At 33.5% G+C, this 21158-nt stretch overlaps 1 protein-coding gene across 5 annotated transcripts in view; it reads left to right on the top strand.

Moving 5' to 3' along the window:
* Positions 1 to 21158, top strand: part of LOC143237871 (OTU domain-containing protein 7B-like) — a 31929-nt gene that overhangs the window by 7193 nt on the left and 3578 nt on the right. For all 5 annotated transcript variants that reach the window (XM_076477588.1, XM_076477597.1, XM_076477575.1 and 2 more), the window contains 7 exons: positions 6107 to 6192; positions 7311 to 7550; positions 10108 to 10353; positions 11682 to 11780; positions 12664 to 12791; positions 20063 to 20175; positions 20644 to 20951. In XM_076477588.1, coding sequence (XP_076333703.1) covers positions 6120 to 6192; positions 7311 to 7550; positions 10108 to 10353; positions 11682 to 11780; positions 12664 to 12791; positions 20063 to 20175; positions 20644 to 20951 — 1207 coding nt within the window. In that variant the 5' untranslated portion in view covers positions 6107 to 6119. The remainder of the gene's footprint in view (positions 1 to 6106; positions 6193 to 7310; positions 7551 to 10107; positions 10354 to 11681; positions 11781 to 12663; positions 12792 to 20062; positions 20176 to 20643; positions 20952 to 21158) is intronic.

Below are 21158 nucleotides of genomic sequence, written 5' to 3'. Positions count from 1 at the left end.
AACTTTTGAGGAAAAACTAGGGTTGGCTTTTTAAAGACCGAGTTTGAATGAATGATCAATCAGACGAACTGTTCGAGTTTGGCAGCCTTTTTTTTTTTTATTAAATTTTACGGACTGTCACAGATCAGGGCGGAACTTAGCGACACATTAATCAAACCAACCTCTAACTAAAGTTAAATTTAGTACGCATGCTCACGAGTACATTTTGCAACTGACAAACGTAACGTTTCGGGTACTATGGCTCAAAATAGTGTACGGGGTCGGCCCATGCCTTCGTTTTAGGGCGTTAGGTTATAAGTGTATTTAAAATATTAGATAAACATTTGGCTTTATTATGATGAGCATAACATATTTGTCGGTAAACCAGTGCCATATAAGATATTTCAATACATACGTTGTTTGTATGAATTAAATAAAGGATCGTTTGACCATATTTATGTATGTTTGTCTAGAACAAAGTGTAAAATGTGCTGATGAACATATTGTTCATGTTTATAGCCTGAATAAATGATGGACATATTGTTCATGTTTATAGCCTGAATAAATGATGGACATATTGTTCATGTTTATAGCCTGAATAAATGATGGACATATTGTTCATGTTTATAGCCTGAATAAATGATGGACATATTGTTCATGTTTATAGCCTGAATAAATGATGGACATATTGTTCATGATTATAGCCTGAATAAACGATGAACATATTGTTCATGATTATTGCCTGAATAAACGATGGACATATTGTTCATGTTTGTAGCCTGAATAAAGGATGAACATATTGTTCATGTTTATAGCCTGAATAAATGAACATATTGTTCGTGTTTATAGCCTGAATAAATGAACATATTGTTCATGTTTATAGCCTGAATAAATGATGAACATATTGTTCATGATTATAGCCTGAATAAATGATGAACATATTGTTCATGTTAATAGCCTGAATAAATGATGAACATATTGTTCATGTTAATAGCCTGAATAAATGAACATATTGTTCATGTTTATAGCCTGAATAAATGATGAACATATTGTTCATGTTTATAGCCTGAATAAATGATGAACATATTGTTCATGTTTATAGCCTGAATAAATGATGAACATATTGTTCATGTTAATAGCCTGAATAAATGAACATATTGTTCATGTTTATAGCCTGAATAAATGAACATATTGTTCATGTTTATTGCCTGAATAAAAATGCTTCAGTTATTCATTCATGTTATATTTTATTTACTTATTTGATTGTTACTTGTATCAAAGTGCTAATCATACAGTCACATATATTAAAATAAACTTGAATAATGTTATAGTAGATAATTTACATGTACACGATGTTTACAGTATATGAATTACACGTACAAGTAATAAAACAATCGTATTTACCAATACTGTGCCTTAAAATATAGTTTTCAGTGCACTAAATATTGTATATATTTATGAATTTTCTGAAACAATGCTGAGTGTTAAAAGTGTTTGTGTAGCTGTTGTTTTTTAAGTGCAAACTGCAGGAACTTGAGTTGTGGAAGTTATTACATTGTAGTAATGTTTTCTGATGAATATCCTATAGTTTTAAGTATAACAACCAGTAATCAAGGCAAGGCCTGGTGTTATTTTAGTATAGTATGTTATGTGTTATAAACTGAATAGTGGACTTCTCTTATGTAACATTATATTATTGATATTATAAAATGATACTAGACTACAAATAACTCTATCATTTAATCTGTGATGACGAGAAACCCACTTGTAGAGAAAAATATATACATAAAAATGGCTGGTATGGGTAGAGATAGCTCTGTGTAGAGAAGCAAACAAAGTATCGACCTTTTTCGATCATCGTCAGGTTCACAAAGAAAGAAAGAGGTAACTGACTGATAGCTGACCATATTACACAACCGCCTTCAAACATGTGGTCAGCTATCAGTCAGTTACCTCTTTCTTTCTTTGTGAACCTGAAGATGATTAAAAAAGGTCGGCATGTTGTTCGCTCCTCTACATAGAGCTTTCTCTACCCATACCAGTCATTTTCACATATATGTTTAACTCTATCAATTATTTTTATGTAGTACAATAGCACAGTTATTGTATAAAACCTATGAGGTACACATAAAACATTCCTTATTTTATTTAGTACAATAGTACTGGTAGTGTTTAAACAATAGAGAGTACTCGCACAACCTTCTTTATTTTATTTAGTACAATAGTGCTGGTATTGTTCAAACAATAGAGAGTACTCGCACAACCTTCCTTATTTTATTTAGTACAACAGTGCTGGTATTGTTTAAACAATAGAGAGTACTGACACAACCTTCCTTATTTTATTTAGTACAATAGTGCTGGTATTGTTTAAACAATAGAGAGTACTCGCACAACCTTCCTTATTTTATTTAGTACAACAGTGCTGGTATTGTTTAAACAATAGAGATTTCTAACACAACCTTCCTTATTTTATTTAGTACAATAGTGCTGGTATTGTTTAAACAATAGAGAGTACTGACACAACCTTCCTTATTTTATTTAGTACAATAGTGCTGGTATTGTTTAAACAATAGAGAGTAATCACACAACCTTCCTTATTTTATTTAGTACAATAGTGCTGGTATTATTTAAACAATAGAGAGTACTTGCACAACCTTCCTTATTTTATTTAGTACAATAGTGCTGGTATTGTTTAAACAATAGAGAGTACTGACACAACCTTCCTCATTTTATTTAGTACAATAGTGCTGGTATTGTTTAAACAATAGAGAGTACTGACACATCCTTCCTTATTTTTATTTAATACAATAGTGCTGGTATTGTTTAAACAATACATGATATTCACACAACCTTCCTTATTTTATTTAGTACAATAGTGCTGGTATTGTTTAAACAATAGAGAGTACTGACACAACCTTCCTTATTTTATTTAATACAATAGTGCTGGTATTGTTTAAACAATACATGATATTCACACAACCTTCCTTATTTTATTTAGTACAATAGTGCTGGTATTGTTTAAACAATACATGATATTCACACAACCTTCCTTATTTTATTTAGTACAATAGTGCTGGTATTGTTTAAACAATAGAGAGTACTGACACAACCTTCCTTATTTTATTTAATACAATTGTGCTGGTATTGTTTAAACAATAGAGAGTACTGACACAACCTTCCTTATTTTATTTAGTACAATAGTGCTGGTATTGTTTAAACAATAGAGAGTTCTGACACAACCTTCCTTATTTTATTTAGTACAATAGTGCAGGTATTGTTTAAACAATACTGCATTGTATGATACAAAACCCATATTGAAGAAGGAATAGTGGTTATAATTTACTGTGTATATCTATACAAAATGTGTCATACCTTTAGTAAAGGTATATCTATACAAAATGTGTCATACCTTTAGTAAAGGTATATCTATACAAAATGTGTCATATCTTTAGTAAAGGTATATCTATACAAAATGTGTCATACCTTTAGTAAAGGTGTATCTATACAAAATGTGTCATACCTTTAGTAAAGGTGTATCTATACAAAATGTGTCATAGCTTTAGTAAAGGTATGTCTATACAAAATGTGTCGTACCTTTAGTAAAGGTATGTCTATACAAAATGTGTCGTACATACAAAATGTGTCGTACCTTTAGTAAAGGTATGTCTATACAAAATGTGTCGTACCTTTAGTAAAGGTATGTCTATACAAAATGTGTCGTACCTTTAGTAAAGGTATGTCTACACAAAATGTGTCATACCTTTAGTAAAGGTATGTCTACACAAAATGTGTCATACCTTTAGTAAAGGTATGTCTACACAAAATGTGTCATACCTTTAGTAAAGGTATGTCTACACAAAATGTGTCATACCTTTAGTAAAGGTATGTCTACACAAAATGTGTCATACCTTTAGTAAAGGTACAAGTCTGTTGTACACACAAATACAAAAATATCAGATGTGTAATAAAAGTGATTGTACTCAAGATTTGTCCATATTAGTATTACTCAATTTATAACTGGTAGGAGTTTTAAGAAATCTCATATAAAGAATGAAAATAGTTATTTCTTCATAAAGTTTGCTTACTATATTTGTGTAACTATTATATTTTGTGAAATGTATATCTACAATGTTTTTCAGTAGCCCTCTACACTGTATCTGGTATTTACCTTCCTCAACTACAAACTTGCTATATCAGCAGTGTAGGGTTGAAATTAATAGTTTATAACTCAAATATCAAATACTTAATACCATGTTAAATAACGAAGTAAAAGGTTGAAGGATGCTAAGTTTGACCCATGTTCATAGGGTTAAGTCATAGTTCTGTAAACCTTCGCTGTTCATCATTGTATTTATAATATGTGTTACAGTGGAAGAAATATTATATAGAATTACCTGATTTTCACTCTGATTGTTTTTTGTTTTGTTTTTAAGGTACAACTTTCTAACATTCCATAAAATGTTCATTACGTTGTTGTACTGGCTACAAATTATTCAAGTGTTTATTAAACAAAACATTCCTTTCATTATTTCTTTGTTGTGGTTCCATACAGTGCTTTGTACCGTGACACAGTTTATCTTTCGTTGTTCCCGTTTGAGCTGTGTAGTGGAATGAAATTGTTGTTAGGGTTTGATTCATGATTTCCTGGTGTGAAAAAGGATGTCAACATAATTAATCTTTATCTGGTTTGGAACTGTTATTTTTCTACCTGTCCTCGAACCCTTGCTTTATTAACATTACTGAATACTTTACTGATTCTTGTACTTGTAATTTATTCCATTCAGGTTTGAATAGTTAAGTCTCAGTTTAATCTACAGTGAAATAATGATTATGTTGTTTGTTTGTGTTTCTTAGTGTGAAATGTTGTGTAATTAATTTTAATTATATCTTGGGGAACTAAATTTATTAAACAACTTAAAATTTTTGAAATAGTCTATCAAATTCATATATTTTTTTTTATCAGAAACTGGTTTAACTTAGAAATACAAGTTATAAAGTGGTAGCAGCTAGTAACATAAAAAAAAGGTAAACTACCAGAGTATTAAATGTTTTAGTTATATAAAAGGTAAACTACCAGAGTATTAAATGTTTTAGTTATATAAAAGGTAAACTACCAAGTATTAAATGTTTTAGTTATATAAAAGGTAAACTACCAAGTATTAAATGTTTTAGTTATATAAAAGGTAAACTACCAGAGTATTAAATGTTTTAGTTATATAAAAGGTAAACTACCAGAGTATTAAATGTTTTAGTTATATAAAAGGTAAACTACCAAGTATTAAATGTTTTAGTTATATAAAAGGTAAACTACCAGAGTATTAAATGTTTTAGTTATATAAAAGGTAAACTACCAGAGTGTTAAATGTTTTAGTTATATAAAAGGTAAACTACCAAAGTATTACCCTTACCCCTCTAAATGAACAGACAACTTAAAGCCACTATTACAATGCTGTACATGGAATTGTTTGCTTGAGGTATTATGAAGTATCTTTCAAAATGACCCCATGTAGTTTTAAGTATTTTGAGGGGAAGGAGGGGGCATTATTGTCCATTATACGTGTAAAGATTAAGAACTATAAAATGGGTTTTATTACAATAAATCTTTAATCGTTTCACTCCATTTTCACAAGAACATGTGTGAGTTCCATCTGTCTTTTAAACAATGGTAAAAACATCACAAGAGTATTACTTTTGACAGTGCATGCACTATTACTAATTATACTGAATTAAGTCAAAACATTTTGTTGGTGGCCACGTTACAGTTTCATCATACTTGACCCAATATAAAGATAGTTTCCTATATTTATAACTTCTGTTACCACTTTGACTGGTTTTTTGGGTATTGGCCACTTAATAAAATACTTTTTTTATCATTGTTCATATCATAATACAGAAAATAAAGATACGGTTGTAGATATTGAAACTGTGCTACTTGGAAAACATAAAAACAAAAGGTTAAAGTATCTGAGACAACAAATGATTTCAGATGGAATTGGTTCTTTAACTCATGCCTACCTTTTTAAACGACTGAGCTCTTTAATTGTTGATAACATAAGCTATCTTACACCCAGTTTAAAAACAATTCTTTTTAGCAATGATGTTCATACACAATTCTAATTTGTTTTAGGTCATCATGCAGAATGGATGTAATCTTGTCAGAGTTCATAACTCGGACATCTGCTGAGCCAGGACTAGCCAGGGACCTTCTAGATGGTAAGTAAGAATTCACAGTAGTAATAGTCTGATGGCAGTCATATGATTTACAGATTCCATTGCTGGCCATGTTTGGTTTAGTTTTGTTTACTTTTAATTTATGGCAAATAGTTTGTGTTTATTTAAAATAACTATTTTAATTCATGTATTAGCAACAAAAATAAAATTAAGCATTACTCATGTCATGTTTAGTTTTAAAACATGGTCTACCATGCTAAGGTAAGCTGGAAAAACATGGTCTACCATGCTAAGGTAAGCTGGAAAAAAGTGGTCTACCATGCTAAGGTAAGCTGGAAAAATGTGGTCTACCATGCTAAGGTAAGCTGGAAAGGACTACTTTGTTACCCTTTCATCTGTCATCATGTTTGAGGATAAAATATTGGTAGTTGAGTATTGGGTTGAGTGGATATTGTGATCCAGTTGTTTGTACAAAGATAAGCTAGAGAACTACATTCTTACACACCTTCAATTTCCCTATAGTGTTAGAGATATTGATAAATATATAATTTATTTATTGTGCAAATTGTTTTAGTTCACAGAAATTTGTGTAAAAACAAAACTTTTGGCAGGTGAATGGAATGATCACATACAAAAATATCTTGTGTGTTGTACACACACATTATTTAGACGGCTGTATATTTAGAATTATTTCAGTGCCTTATCATCATTTCATGTATGAAAGGCTGGTGAAGTCAGACCATCAAACCTTGATGTGTGTTATCTGTTCTTCATACATCATGTTACTTTCATTGTCCCATATAAATGATAAAATTATATATATTTTAAGTGTCATTCACCTCCATTTAATGTTTTGTGTTGTTATAAATATTTAATTTGTGTTCATACCCCGCACTTTTACATACTTGACTAATATAGCAACAGTAAATTATATCACTATGTTATCTTCATGTCTAGCCAACCAAATCATTCCTTCCACTGCATGAAAGGTTGATTTGGAAAGATGAGATGAACTGAAAGGCTGGTTTTATGAAACTTTCTTTTGATCGTAACACTTGGTCTTCATTCTTGACAAGCTCTTGCTAATTTATACTTTGTGCATTAAAGAACTCTTCATAAAGTGAGTGAAACCTACTGTTTGTTTAAAATATTTCATTTAGCTCATGAGTGGGACTTACAAACAGCTCTCTCAGCTTTCTACTCCATGAAGGGAATACCTGTACCATCAGAAAATGTTCCTTTGAATACAAGTTCCCAAACATTTTCAAAAAACACCTCATGTAAAGTAGCTGACCTTTCAACGAATGATCATTCAACACCCGTTAAAGAAACACACGGGTTGAGTCCTGCAAGCAAACCTAAGACTGAAGGTTCAAATGTGACTGAAGTAGATGTTTCACGTAAGTTTGGACACAAATGTTCCTGCTATAATAAAATTTTCTTTCTATCAATGTCTCCAGCTTTAGTTTTGATTTTGTCATCAAATATTGTTTGTTTGTGTTCATGAAGCTGTCCTTTAGATTTCTTTTACTTTAATTTAATTATATGATTCATTAAGTGATAGTAATAAGGTAACCTAGAGGTGTGATTTACTTTGTCAGATTCATTAAGTGATGGTAATAAGGTAACCTAGAAGTGTGATTTACTTTGTCAGATTCATTAAGTGATAGTGATAAGGTAACCTAGAGGTGTGATTTACTTTGTTAGATTCACTAAGTGATGGTAATAAGGTAACCTAGAGGTGTGATTTACTTTGTCAGATTCATTAAGTGATGGTAATAAGGTAACCTAGAAGTGTGATTTACTTTGTCAGATTCATTAAGTGATAGTGATAAGGTAACCTAGAGGTGTGATTTACTTTGTTAGATTCACTAAGTGATGGTAATAAGGTAACCTAGAGGTGTGATTTACCTTGTCAGATTCATTAAGTGATGGTAATAAGGTAACCTAGAGCTGTGATTTACCTTGTCATGTTCATTAAGTGATAGTGATAAGGTAAATTAGAGGTGTGATTTACCTTGTCAGATTCATTAAGTGATAGTAATAAGATAAACTGGAGGCATGATTTGTCTTGTGAGTTATCTTGTCAGATTTGTGAATGATAGCAGTAAGGTAAGCTACAAGTGGAAGTTATTCTGTCAGCTTTGTGCAATATGATCACCTACAAACTAAATGTATAACATCAACTTTGTTGAGGTACAATAGTAAAGTGAGCTTCGTCTATGAAGGAGAATTCTCTGAATTCTAGTTTTTATTCTAAAATAGTTAAATATAAATTAATACTTAGTAATTAATAAGATATATTTGGGTATAATAAAAAACATAAAGTTTTATAATGTTATAATAACATAACCTCGTTTGTTCAAGGTTTTAATGGTTTAATGTACCATTTTTCATATACCACTCAACTGTACTGAAAAATAAGTCTATTTAATAGAGAATCAGAGAAAACAATTTTTCTTTTTACATGAGCGATGTATTGGCTATCATGATGAATGTGACATGATCCGTTGTGCGTCAGAGCAACCTTTGGTTTTACTTAACTTTAAGGTTAATATAGATCTTGTTTCTAAGCTTTATGAAAACTAGGTCAGGGTGAATGTATTTTAAATGTTATACATGTGTTAGATTATGTTTGTTAAGTTTTTCTTTTAACCAGATAAAGTTTGTAAAAGACCTTTACAATATTCATTCCCTGTTTTATCTTAAACCTGTAGATAACTAAATTATCTAGTAGAATAAAGTGAAGGTAATAAGCCTGTAAAGGATAAGATGACCGATAAAATAGATCAGGGTTATGTACTAAAGGTTAAAATATAAAATGAGATCAGTGCTGTCTCATCTAGTTACCAGAGGGTAACATAATATGTCAAATACACCACGTATGAATCCATGTTTGATTGTTATATGTTTTCAGCTTATTTATACTTACAGATGTTATACAGAACCTAATAATTATATTCAACCTGACTAAAACAAAATATTGCTGTTTCATAAGTATTTATTTCATGTTGATGTATTCATTTTTAAATGTTTTTATGCATAAGAATAATAAATGATTGTAGTATATATATGGCATAAGTAATATCAATGTTTATATTATTTATAACTATGAACAAACAATAGCCAATCACAGAGGTAATCATATCAATACAATGGTTTTTCAGTATGACGTTTATTATCCCAAAGTTATTCCCAGGTGAAATTCATGTTTTGTAAAACATATAACAAGAATTTTACATAAACACAAAATCAGTTCTTAAGTAGCCCAAAATCAACTCTCATAACTTATTGACACTACTGTATCATTGTCTCGTTATGTTCGTGACCTTTGCTTCTAATACATCACCTCCAACTCAACTTTTACTTTAATATGTCTTGAAACATTGAAGATGTTTTTCTGTATAAAATTTGTGGAAAACTCAGAACCATAAAATTGGATTTATGTTGAGGAAGTTCCAGTGTTACTTTTCAATAGAAAAATTTATAAATACATTAAATTATCTTTCTGGTCTAACATATTAAAATGACTTTTTTATAATCGTTTTATTTACATCTGCAAAAATCATGTTTTGTAAACACCAACAGACAGTATATAAATGTCTGCCATTTTGACTCTGCTGACCTTATGGACCTGAAATTGGTGTCAAAAGATTAATTTACTTTTCTGAAGTATTTTGGTAAGATCCAAATTTAATACTAATTTTAGCACTGACTTTTGCATTGATTTTGTCACTTGTCTGCCAGTGGGACAGTGGTTGATTGTGCTTAGTGGATACAAGAGGTAGCCTAGTGTGGATTTGATGTAAGATAACGTTTACAGATACATTTGGCAGTCCTTCTCTGAAAATATTGAATAAATAAAAATATATTTTTAGAAATAATATATCAAAATATCAATTGAAATTGCTTGTGAGAGAATAAAAAGCAAAAGAAAACTTTAATCTCTTTTTCCAGACAAGACATTAGCCAGAGGTATTTCCAGGGCAACTAACAATGTAAATCTTGTGTCCCGAGCAAGAAGTGAGTTTGCTCAAGACTTTGAAACTGCTAATAGCAAGGATCACCTACCCCAAGCTTCACTGGAAATACCAGTATGTACTTTTACTCTCCCTGACTTGTCGGTGCACCCAGAAGACTTTCGCAGGTTTCTTGAGAAAGACTTGATTGAAACATCCACTTTAGTCTCATTAGAACAAAGTGGTAAGTTGAAGTTAAAACAGTCACTTTAGTCTCATTAGAACAAAGTGGTAAGTTGAGGTTAAAACATCCACTTTAGTCTCATTAGAACAAAGTGGTAAGTTGAGGTTAAAACATCCACTTTAGTCTCATTAGAACAAAGTGGTAAGTTGAGGTTAAAACATCCACTTTAGTCTCATTAGAACAAAGTGGTAAGTTGAGGTTAAAACAGTCACTTTAGTCTCATTAGAACAAAGTGGTAAGTTGAAGTTAAAACAGTCACTTTAGTCTCATTAGAACAAAGTGGTAAGTTGAGGTTAAAACATCCACTTTAGTCTCATTAGAACAAAGTGGTAAGTTGAGTTAAAACATCCACTTTAGTCTCATTAGAACAAAGTGGTAAGTTGAGTTAAAACATCCACTTTAGTCTCATTAGAACAAAGTGGTAAGTTGAGGTTAAAACATCCACTTTAGTCTCATTAGAACAAAGTGGTAAGTTGAGGTTAAAACATCCACTTTAGTCTCATTAGAACAAAGTGGTAAGTTGAGGTTAAAACATCCACTTTAGTCTCATTAGAACAAAGTGGTAAGTTGAGGTTAAAACATCCACTTTAGTCTCATTAGAACAAAGTGGTAAGTTGAGGTTAAAACATCCACTTTAGTCTCATTAAAACAAAGTGGTAAGTTGAGGTTAAAACAGTCACTTTAGTCTTATTAGAACAAAGTGGTAAGTTGAGGTCAAAACATTCACTTCAAAAGAAAAATAATAGAAAATTTTAAATTACCTGTAGACACATAACCCACACGTTCACTTTTTTAATCTTTGATACCTAAAATGTGATATCCTTTGATTTAACTATGAGACATGACTGGATAACCTGTCTAACTGAAAATGTTTGAACGTTTTAGATTTTGTTAAAATAGTTATGTAGTTAGTATTCCAGTATATATCTTATAAGAGATACTTTTAATGCTTCAAACTACTGTGTACGACCTTCTTAGGGACTGCTCTTCAGTGTGTTACACCAACACTAAATATATCACTATTTCATATATTCTATTTAAAAAAATCTTCTTTTCAAATCTGAACTTTTATGTTTAAATTATTTTTTACACATATGGAAATTAATAGGAAATGATATCCAAAGATATCAGTGGAAAACTTATGAACTCATAATACTAAAATTTAGGGTTTGGTTCTTAAAGGTAAACCTAAGTACAAACATCCTACTATGTGGTGTTGTGATTAAAACAAAATTATTATAATAGTTTGCAAGTCTTTATCTTGTATAATCATTTTGCATATTTCCAAAATAATGACTTAATACGAACTTGTTTATGATCTTTCACAGGGAGATTGAACTGGTGGGCTAAACAAGGCACTTTACAACATCTGTGGCCTCTTGCAACCACTGGTGATGGAAACTGTCTCCTACATGCAGCATCCCTTGGTAGAATTGTTCTGTATTCATGTCAGTTGTGAACAGTTCATTAGTAACCTAACAGACTTGTTCTGTTGAATATAATCTTGAGTATCTGAAACCAGAAAAACTCGGAAAACATTGAAAGTTAAATTTGTGCTCATTGTACCTTGAATGAGATACTGAGAATACATGTTTATATCTTGACACACAGTCTGTTTGGGACAAAATTAATACAATGTATAATTTTGGAAAGTAATTTCAGGGTTCCTAAATTAACTGAGTGTTCAGTGAAGGATTTAAAGGTAGTGTGATTGTTCTACATGTTTACAAACATTAATTTTATTTGTACCAATATTTGATTCATTTGTACCAACATTCAGTTTATTTGTACCAACATTGTTTTTATTTTCACATATATTTAGTCTTTTTTTGACCCACTTCTAAAAGCATTTGAAAGAAATTATTGATTTGATGAAGTACATTATTCTACTGTAATACAACATTTGATGAAGTACATTGTTCCCTCACTATGTAACATTTTGATGAAGTACATTGTTCCCTATTATACAACATTTGATGAAGTACATTATTCCTTCACTATGTAACATTTTGATGAAGTACATTATTCCACTATTATACAACATTTTGATGATTTGTCTCTTATGTAACATAGAATGAAGTACATTATTCATCTCTTATGTAACATTTTGTGAAGTACATTACTTCCATATTGTGTGAAATTCACTTGTTGAGTTTGTTACGTAGATGTGATTTAATTTTAATTAAACTCCAGAAATGAATAAAACAAGAATTAGCTATTCTGTTTACAGTTTCAAAACTTTAATTGTAAATATATGTTGAAATTATTTGGAGAAAAACATATTTTTATAAAGGTTTACTTTAACACTAGGAATGTGGGGGTTTCACGATCGACTTCTGACCCTAAGAAAAGCTTTGCATGCCTTATTGACTCATAGCCAATTTACCCAAGCTTTTTACAGAAGGTGGCGATGGCAAACAGCACTTCAAAACAAAGAGGTAAAAAACTAGATTGATGTTGAGATAAAAAACTAGATTGATGTTGAGATAAAAACTAGATTGATGTTGAGATAAAAAACTAGATTGATGTTGAGATAAAAAAACTGGATTGATGTTGAGATAAAAAACTAGATTGATGTTGAGATAAAAAACTAGATTGATGTTGAGATAAAAAAACTAGATTGATGTTGAGATAAAAAACTAGATTGATGTTGAGATAAAAAACTAGATTGATGTTGAGATAAAAAACTAGATTGATGTTGAGATAAAAAAACTAGATTGATGTTGAGATAAAAAAACTGGATTGATGTTGAGATAAAAAACTAGATTGATGTTGAGATAAAAAACTAGATTGATGTTGAGATAAAAAACTAGATTGATGTTGAGATAAAAAAACTAGATTGATGTTGAGATAAAAAACTAGATTGATGTTGAGATAAAAAACTAGATTGATGTTGAGATAAAAAAACTAGATTGATGTTGAGATAAAAAACTAGATTGATGTTGAGATAAAAAACCAGATTGATGTTGAGATAAAAAACTAGATTGATGTTGAGATAAAAAACTAGATTGATGTTGAGATAAAAAACTAGATTGATGTTGAGATAAAAAGCTGGATTGATGTTGAGATAAAAAACTAGATTGATGTTGAGATAAAAAACTAGATTGATGTTGAGATAAAAAACTAGATTGATGTTGAGATAAAAAAACTAGATTGATGTTGAGATAAAAAAACTAGATTGATGTTGAGATAAAAAACTAGATTGATGTTGAGATAAAAAAACTAGATTGATGTTGAGATAAAAAAACTAGATTGATGTTGAGATAAAAAACTAGATTGATGTTGAGATAAAAAACTAGATTGATGTTGAGATAAAAAACTGGATTGATGTTGAGATAAAAAGCTGGATTGATGTTGAGATAAAAAACTAGATTGATGTTGAGATAAAAAAACTAGATTGATGTCACTTTTTTCCAATGAATGTACTTCTGAGACAATCATTGTGTTGTGGTTTAGCACTTTTATAAAAGAAATCCACACTAATTCTAAAAATGTCTTTCTTAATTTCACTCAAAACTACACATTTTTCAGCAACACACATACTTTAACTGTTTCTGCAGTGAATGGTGTGGTAAATTTAGACCACATGTCTTGACAAACATTCTGGTTTGTGCACTGTTCGTGAACATTGATAGATAAAACCACATTTAAACAAACAAGTACACAAAATTCTGTAGGTATACTGTTCATGTAACTTCATTGGTATGTTGATCCCTTGGTATGGATTCCTGTATGTAGTGAGGGGACCTCCCAGGGAAGGTTCTGTTCTGTCTGGTTATCTCCTCTGGGATCTAAACATCCACCCACTTGTTTGCTGTGCATGACAACCCGTGAAGGGGAGGAGAGGATCCTGGTGGTTGAGGGTCCAATCCTAACACACTACTTTGGCCTTGAATTCCTGTAGACGGACAGCTTGGGCTAGGGTCAACCTAGTACTAGTGTTGAAAGTTATCAACAGGTGTTGTGGACATTGTATCTGATGCTGGTGTTTGAGTATACTGCTCATGAAACCCTGGTATTACTACAGTGCCCTTGTTTGACATTGTGGTGCATCCTCTCATAGGGATCCATGGAGGGTGGGGTCAGTGGGCACCAAAATTTCCCTTTCTTATTATGGATCCTCCAAATAAAACTTAAATAAAATAGTGAAAAAACAGTCCATAGGTAAATGACCATGTCTTGAAGATTCTGAGCAGCAATCTTCAACATCTGTGATGTCTATTGTACCTCATTTTCTTATCCTAAATTCTCCTTCAGACAAATCTTTTGGGCAAATGTCTTCCTTTTTTATTCATAAGAGACTAGAGGGTTTTGCTGGCTCTCCAAAGTTAGTAAAGAAGACTTGATCTGGTGACATATTGGTTTGAATCATCCACATCTCAACACGGTGAACTCTTCTTGCATTCAAAGGTGATTGGGGATATACCTTTTGAGGTCACACCTCATGCTACTTTGAATTAATCATGAGGAACTACTGTTGAGAGGGTTTTGAAGAACATCCCCGAGTCTCCACTCAAGGAGTTTCTGCAGTGAGGCATATCACCACTTGTTAAGATGGAATTATTATGCCAACTAATATCCTCATTCTGATATTTACATCACTTAGTCCACCTGTCATTATCAAGGCAGGTTATCTTAATTGCAGGGTACGGCCATACATTCCAAACTCTCTCCAATGTTTCCAGTGTCAGCTGTTCGGTCACTCAAAGACGTCATGTCACGGTTCCTTGACGTGTGCTTGTTGTGGTAGCAAGGACCATGATCCCTATGAGTGTGAAATGGACCCTCATTGCATCAATTGCAATGGCTTTCACTCATCCTACTTTTGTTCTTGCCCTAAAAGGTTGGAAGAAAAAGAGGTGCAGCATTTGAAAACGATTCATAACATTACCTATCCTGAGGCTTGAAAGTTGCTATCCACCACTTCATCTGGGACATATCCTGCTGCACTTCATCCCACTATTTCAGTGAGAGTGCAGACAGATCTCACTGAGCTTCCAAAAGAATCATTCTCAAACCAAATGAAAGATCTTTTGACCTCCATGGCTAAAAAAGTTGATGAATCAACTTTAACACCTATCTCTGTCCCTTACATAATTCCACCAAACCCCAAGATCCACGTTCTTTGGTTCCAGGCACGGGCATTTCTTCAGATACACCTTCTTCTTCCACCCCAAGTTGCAAAACAATCATTCGTTCATGTCCTCAGTCTCTGGAATCCCCTTCCAACAGCAAAGACCTGCCCAGTCGACTCAGGGCAGGATCCATGGAGGTTGATAGGCCTCTCTCAAATAAAGACAGTAAAGAATAAAGACGTGGTCATAAACAGAAGGTTTCTCCACCCAATTCACCTAGACATAAGTAAAAATGGCCACCTTGATACAATGGAACTGTTGAGGTTTACATTCTAATCTGGATGACATCAAAACACTGATTGCTTCCTACCATCTTGTATGTCTCTCCTTACAGGAAAATTTCTGAAACCTGCCAATACAGTCACATTTCGGATGTTTTCTTTGTACAGAAATGACAGGCTGTGTGATGGAGGGGAGGCACTGTTGGCTGATCAGCATGTGCCCACCCTGTCTTTGCCACTTGACACACCCTAGGAGGCCGTAGCTATCTGTATTTCCTTGGGTCATACCATTGCTGTTTGTTCTCTCTACCTGTCATCTGGAGAGACATGATCAATCAGACCTTGATACACTCATTGAACAGTTGCTGTCTTCCTTTTTAATTCTGGGAGACTTTAATGGACGTCATCCCCTCTGGAGAAGTGCTGGTATTGATAGGAGGGATCACTTTGTAGAGCAAATGCCCTCTAATCACGATCTTTCACTTTTCAGAACTGGTTTTTCTACTTATTTTCATGCACCTACTCAGTCCTTTACTGCTGTTGATCTCTCAGTTGGCTCCTCTTCACTATTCTCCAATTTTCACAATAATCCACAAGGCAGTGATCATTTTCCTATAATTTTGAGAGAGGCTGGCTGTGGTTGATGCCACCTGACCCACATGCCCCAGTGGAAGCTGAATCACACAAACTGGCCCTCTTTCACTGCTCTCGCAGAACTTGATCCTGCCATCGTCTGTAAGCCATCAATAGACGACTGTGTGGCAGCAGTAACTGACTCTATTATACAAGCAGCTGCTCAATGTATTCCTAAAACCTCGACAAGTTTTCTGTGATATCCTCGTCTGTGGTGGAATCCTGCCTACACATGGCACAGAAAGCTCAAAAACAGGCCTTGGATACTTTCCATAGATATCCAACACTCTCAAACCCAGTCGCTTTTCAGTAGGCTCGTGCACATACTTGTTGGGTAAGACGTCAGTGCCAGAAGAAATCTTGGATTACGTTCACAACTAGCATATCTGCTACCACCAGTTTTAAAGTCATATGGGACAAGAGTTGAAAGGTCAATGGGCAACATAATTCTGTCTCCCTCTCGATCTTGCTTTCTTATGGCCAGGAAGTAGCTGATACCTGGAGCATCGCTGATACTATAGGTGAAAGCTTTTGCCAGGTATCTATCACTTCTACTTCTTCCTCCACCTTCTTAGCCATCAAGACTCAGACAGAGCAATCACCTCTTTCCTTTCAAGCTTATTGTCTCTATGGCTATAATTGTCCCTTGACACTGGTAGAACTCAAACTGGCCCTTCATCGGTGTGGCAGTACATCAGTTGGACCTGATGAACTACACTATGAAATGCTGTGCCATCTATCTTCTGCTTCTCTTGATATTCTACTGATTGTTTTTAACCACATCTGGCAGGAGAATGTTTTTTCTGATGCCTGGCACCAGGCTATTGTCCTACCTTTCTCTAAGCCTGGGGAGGATCCCAATATTCCTTCAAATTACTGTCCTGCTTTGACAAGCTGTTTCTCCAAGACCTTAGAGAGGATGGTTAATGCTCGACTTGTTTGGTTCCTCGAATCAAACAACCTCCTCTTGCCCACCCAGTTTGGGTTCTGACGACAGCGCTCCACCATGGACCACCTGATTTGACTTGAAACATCAATCAGAGAAGCCTTTCTCAAATGACAACATCTTGTATCAATATTCTTTGACATTGAGACGTTGTAGACTAGATGTAAACATTGGTTGTTATGGAATTTATAACTTTTTTAAACCTTGTTTTGTTTTACCTTAATTTCCTTTTATGAATTTTACTGAATTTAGTTTAATTTTAACTTTTTACCAGATGTTTGGTGCATATAGCCTAGTGGGTTTGTGCCATAAAACACAAAATCAACCAACTAACCGGTATGTTGAAGGAAGGGATAACATAACACTGGTTTTATTCTTCATAGATACACTGATGGGTGTAGAAATATACACATGATTGAATACTTTATCGTAATAGTTCTGTACATTCTGATCAGTGTGGTCATATGATAGAGAAATTTCATCTCTCATATATTCCTGAATTCTAATTGTAACTACAGTTTACTTCTCACCTCTTGGGCATGATTTAAAGTTTGTTTTCTATTATATTAGAAATACTATCAACTGAAAAGCTTAACGAAACTTTCTCTAAATTCTAATATGGTACAGGAATGTTTGTAACATTTTGGTCACCGAATTACTCCTTATTTGTGGCAGATATCTAAGAACGTTTTGCCTTTGTCACTCTTGAAATAAGGGTACCAGCTATTTCTTCTTACTATTTAAAATATTTTGTATTATTCTCACCAGTGTGTCTATGGAGTATGTGTAACTTATTTTTGTTTGTAACAATAAAGTCTTTATGAATGTATTCTTAAGATGGCTGGTATGGGTACTAAAACTTTAATTAACCTCTTTGTTAACCTCAAGATGACCTAAGAAGAATGAAACATTGTTCTGTGCTTTTCTTCAAGTAAAGTTTTAATATCAGCCATCTTGAGAATACATTTGTACATCAGGTGGGTTTCTCGTCATCTTGAGTCTCTCTGCCTGGCATCGCTTGGTGATTAAACAGTTCACTCACAATCTACAGATTGCAGGGTCAAAACCTGTACCCTTTACCATGCATTATATTAAGGATCATGTGACAGTTAACTACACTATTTTGTGGTTAAAAGTTGTTTATCACTTCAGAATTAACACAAGCATCCATCATGTGGCTTTGTACAAAATTCAACCAAACAAAACAACTTTTTGGGTGACAGAAGGTTTCTTGGTGACAGTCATGGTCAGCAATTGATTGAGGTCAGTGATGTCGAGAAAACCCACTTGTAAAGAAATATATATGCAAAAACGGCTCATTTGGGTTCGCTTTTCTATGTAAAATATTTTCTCAACCCAAACCAGCCATTTTTGCATATATAATTGATTGAGGTATTTGCAACTTTCTGGGTGGTAGGGGGTTTCCTTGGTAATGGTTGTGGTGAACAGTTGATTGAGGTATGTACAACTTTCTGGGTGGTAGGTGTTTCCTTGGTGATGGTTGTGGTGAACAGTTGATTGAGGTATGTACAACTTTCTGGGTGGTAGGAGTTTCCTTGATGATGATTATGATGGACAGTTAATTAAGGGATGTGCAACTTTCTGGGTGGTAGGTGTTTCCTTGGTGATGGTTGTGGTGGATAGTTGATTATAGGATGTGCAACTTTCTGGGTGGTAGGAGGTTCCTTGGTGATGGTTGTGGTGAAAGGTGATTAATGGATTTGCAACTTTCTGGGTGGTAGGTGTTTCCTTGGTGATGGTTGTGGTGGATAGTTGATTATAGGATGTGCAACTTTCTGGGTGGTAGGAGGTTCCTTGATGATGGTTGTGGTGAAAGGTGATTAATGGATTTGCAACTTTCTGGGTGGTAGGTGTTTTCTTGGTGATGTTTATGGTGGACAGTTGATTAAGGGATGTGCAACTTTCTGGGTGGTAGGTGTTTTCCATGATGATGGTTGATGTGAACAGTTGATTAAGGAATATGCAACTTTCTGGGTGGTAGGGTTTTCTGTGGTGAACAGTTGAGTAAGGAATGTACAACTTTCTGGGTGGTAGAGGTTTCCTTGTTAATGGTTGTGGTGAATATTATGTAAAAAACGGTTGGTATGGGTAGAGAAAGCACTATATACAGGAGCGAACAATGTTTCGACCTTCTTCGGTCATCATCAGCTTCTCTACAAGTGGATTTTCTCATCATCATGGGTTGTGGTAAATAGTTTATTAAGGGATGTGAAACTTTCTGGGTGATAGGGGGTTTTTTGGTGATGATTGTGGTGAACAGTTTATTGAAGGATATACAACTTTCTTCATCACATGACAGTGCTCATGTTGGATGTATAACCCTTCTTTTGGTGGAGCACTATAGTCTAATTATTACATTATAGGCTGGTGCAATACACATTAACGTGTATAAAGATTAGGGCTTTTTAAAGGCATGTGGCACGTGCAAAACTGTTCACAGCAGTGGTGAAAAGTATTATCTCGTTGTGTAGAACAGTATCTCTACAAATTACTTCTTAAAATAAGGAAAATGTTAATTTCTAGCAGGTGTAGTGAAAACTCTTAAACAAGTTATAAAAATGATTCTGTTAATATTTCTTACAGAGAAGCAAGGTACAAGTACACCCTTCAGAAGAGATCTTAAGAACTATGGTGTTTGAGATATAAATATCATTTGAACCTTCATTTCATGAAATCTAGTGTAAAATAAATATTTGAGGTGAGTTAATGAAATTCTGATAACTTTCAAGACAAAGTTTTATTTCCCACTTTAGTCCGGTCTAGTCTACTGTGAACAAGAGTGGAAGAAAGAGTGGCAGACTCTTCTAAAGATGGCGTCTCCGGAACCTCGACCCAGTAACAAAGAAACGAGCTTGGAGAGTGAACGGTGTGGTAAACATTTATTATGTGTGAAATAAACAGTCATACATAGAGGTTGTGTTGAAATAATGGTGCAGTTTTTGTACTGTTAGCTTAGTAGATGTATTTAGATCTATCACAAGCATAAATTGGCCAAATCTTGTAAGCTGTTATTGGGATTACAGCTAAAGATATCAGAGCCCGTGATTTTACCCAGCAGGTAAAACAGTGCATTTTAATTATTATAAGTATGAACATAATAATGGTATATTTAATTAACTTTGCTCATAACTGGGTTAATTTTTAGTTATCATATATGACAGCAACCTTCTCTGACTAAAAGTTAGTGCAAATATAAATGCATTCCCACAATTCTCTACGTCATGAATTAGGTGAAGACTGTATACTGCAAATGAATATTTTTTGCTTTGTTTTTTTTTCTCTCACAGTACAGTATATTTTTTCATAATGCAACAGTTACTAATTTTGTGTTTAGCATCTTAGATGTTGTGCCAGAAGAGGAAGTTTTGTCCCACGTCTATGAAAGCTTAGAAGAGATACACATCTTCGCGTTAGCTCACGTCTTGCGGAGAGCAGTCATTGTTATATCGGACACGATGCTGAAAGATGCTAAAGGAGAACCTTTTGCACCGATCTCCTTCGGTGGGATTTATCTTCCACTAGAACTGCTGGCGGCCGACTGCAACAAGTCTCCACTGTGTCTTGCATACGATGCTGCACATTTCTCTGCCTTGGTTGCCATGGAGACTGAAACACGTGCCGAAAAGAAATTAAGGATACCAGGTGGGTTTCAGTGCTGTTTTTCAAATTCCTTTGTTGAATATTATATACTTTCAATCTATTATACTTGTAGAAAGCTAGCCCAGTGGCTAACGTGCGAGACCATGGATTTGGCAATCCATGACTTGTATCCTGTTATTAGTAAAACATGTTTAAAATCACTTTGAACTTTGGGGCAGTGAATGCATTAAAAAGCTAATGCTCAAATCC

This window comes from Tachypleus tridentatus, chromosome 2 (assembly GCF_004210375.1).
Source record: "Tachypleus tridentatus isolate NWPU-2018 chromosome 2, ASM421037v1, whole genome shotgun sequence".
NCBI classification, from domain to species: Eukaryota; Metazoa; Arthropoda; class Merostomata; order Xiphosura; family Limulidae; genus Tachypleus; species Tachypleus tridentatus.
The sequence above is the reverse complement of the archived record's forward strand: the minus strand, read 5'-3'. Positions and strand labels throughout refer to the sequence as shown.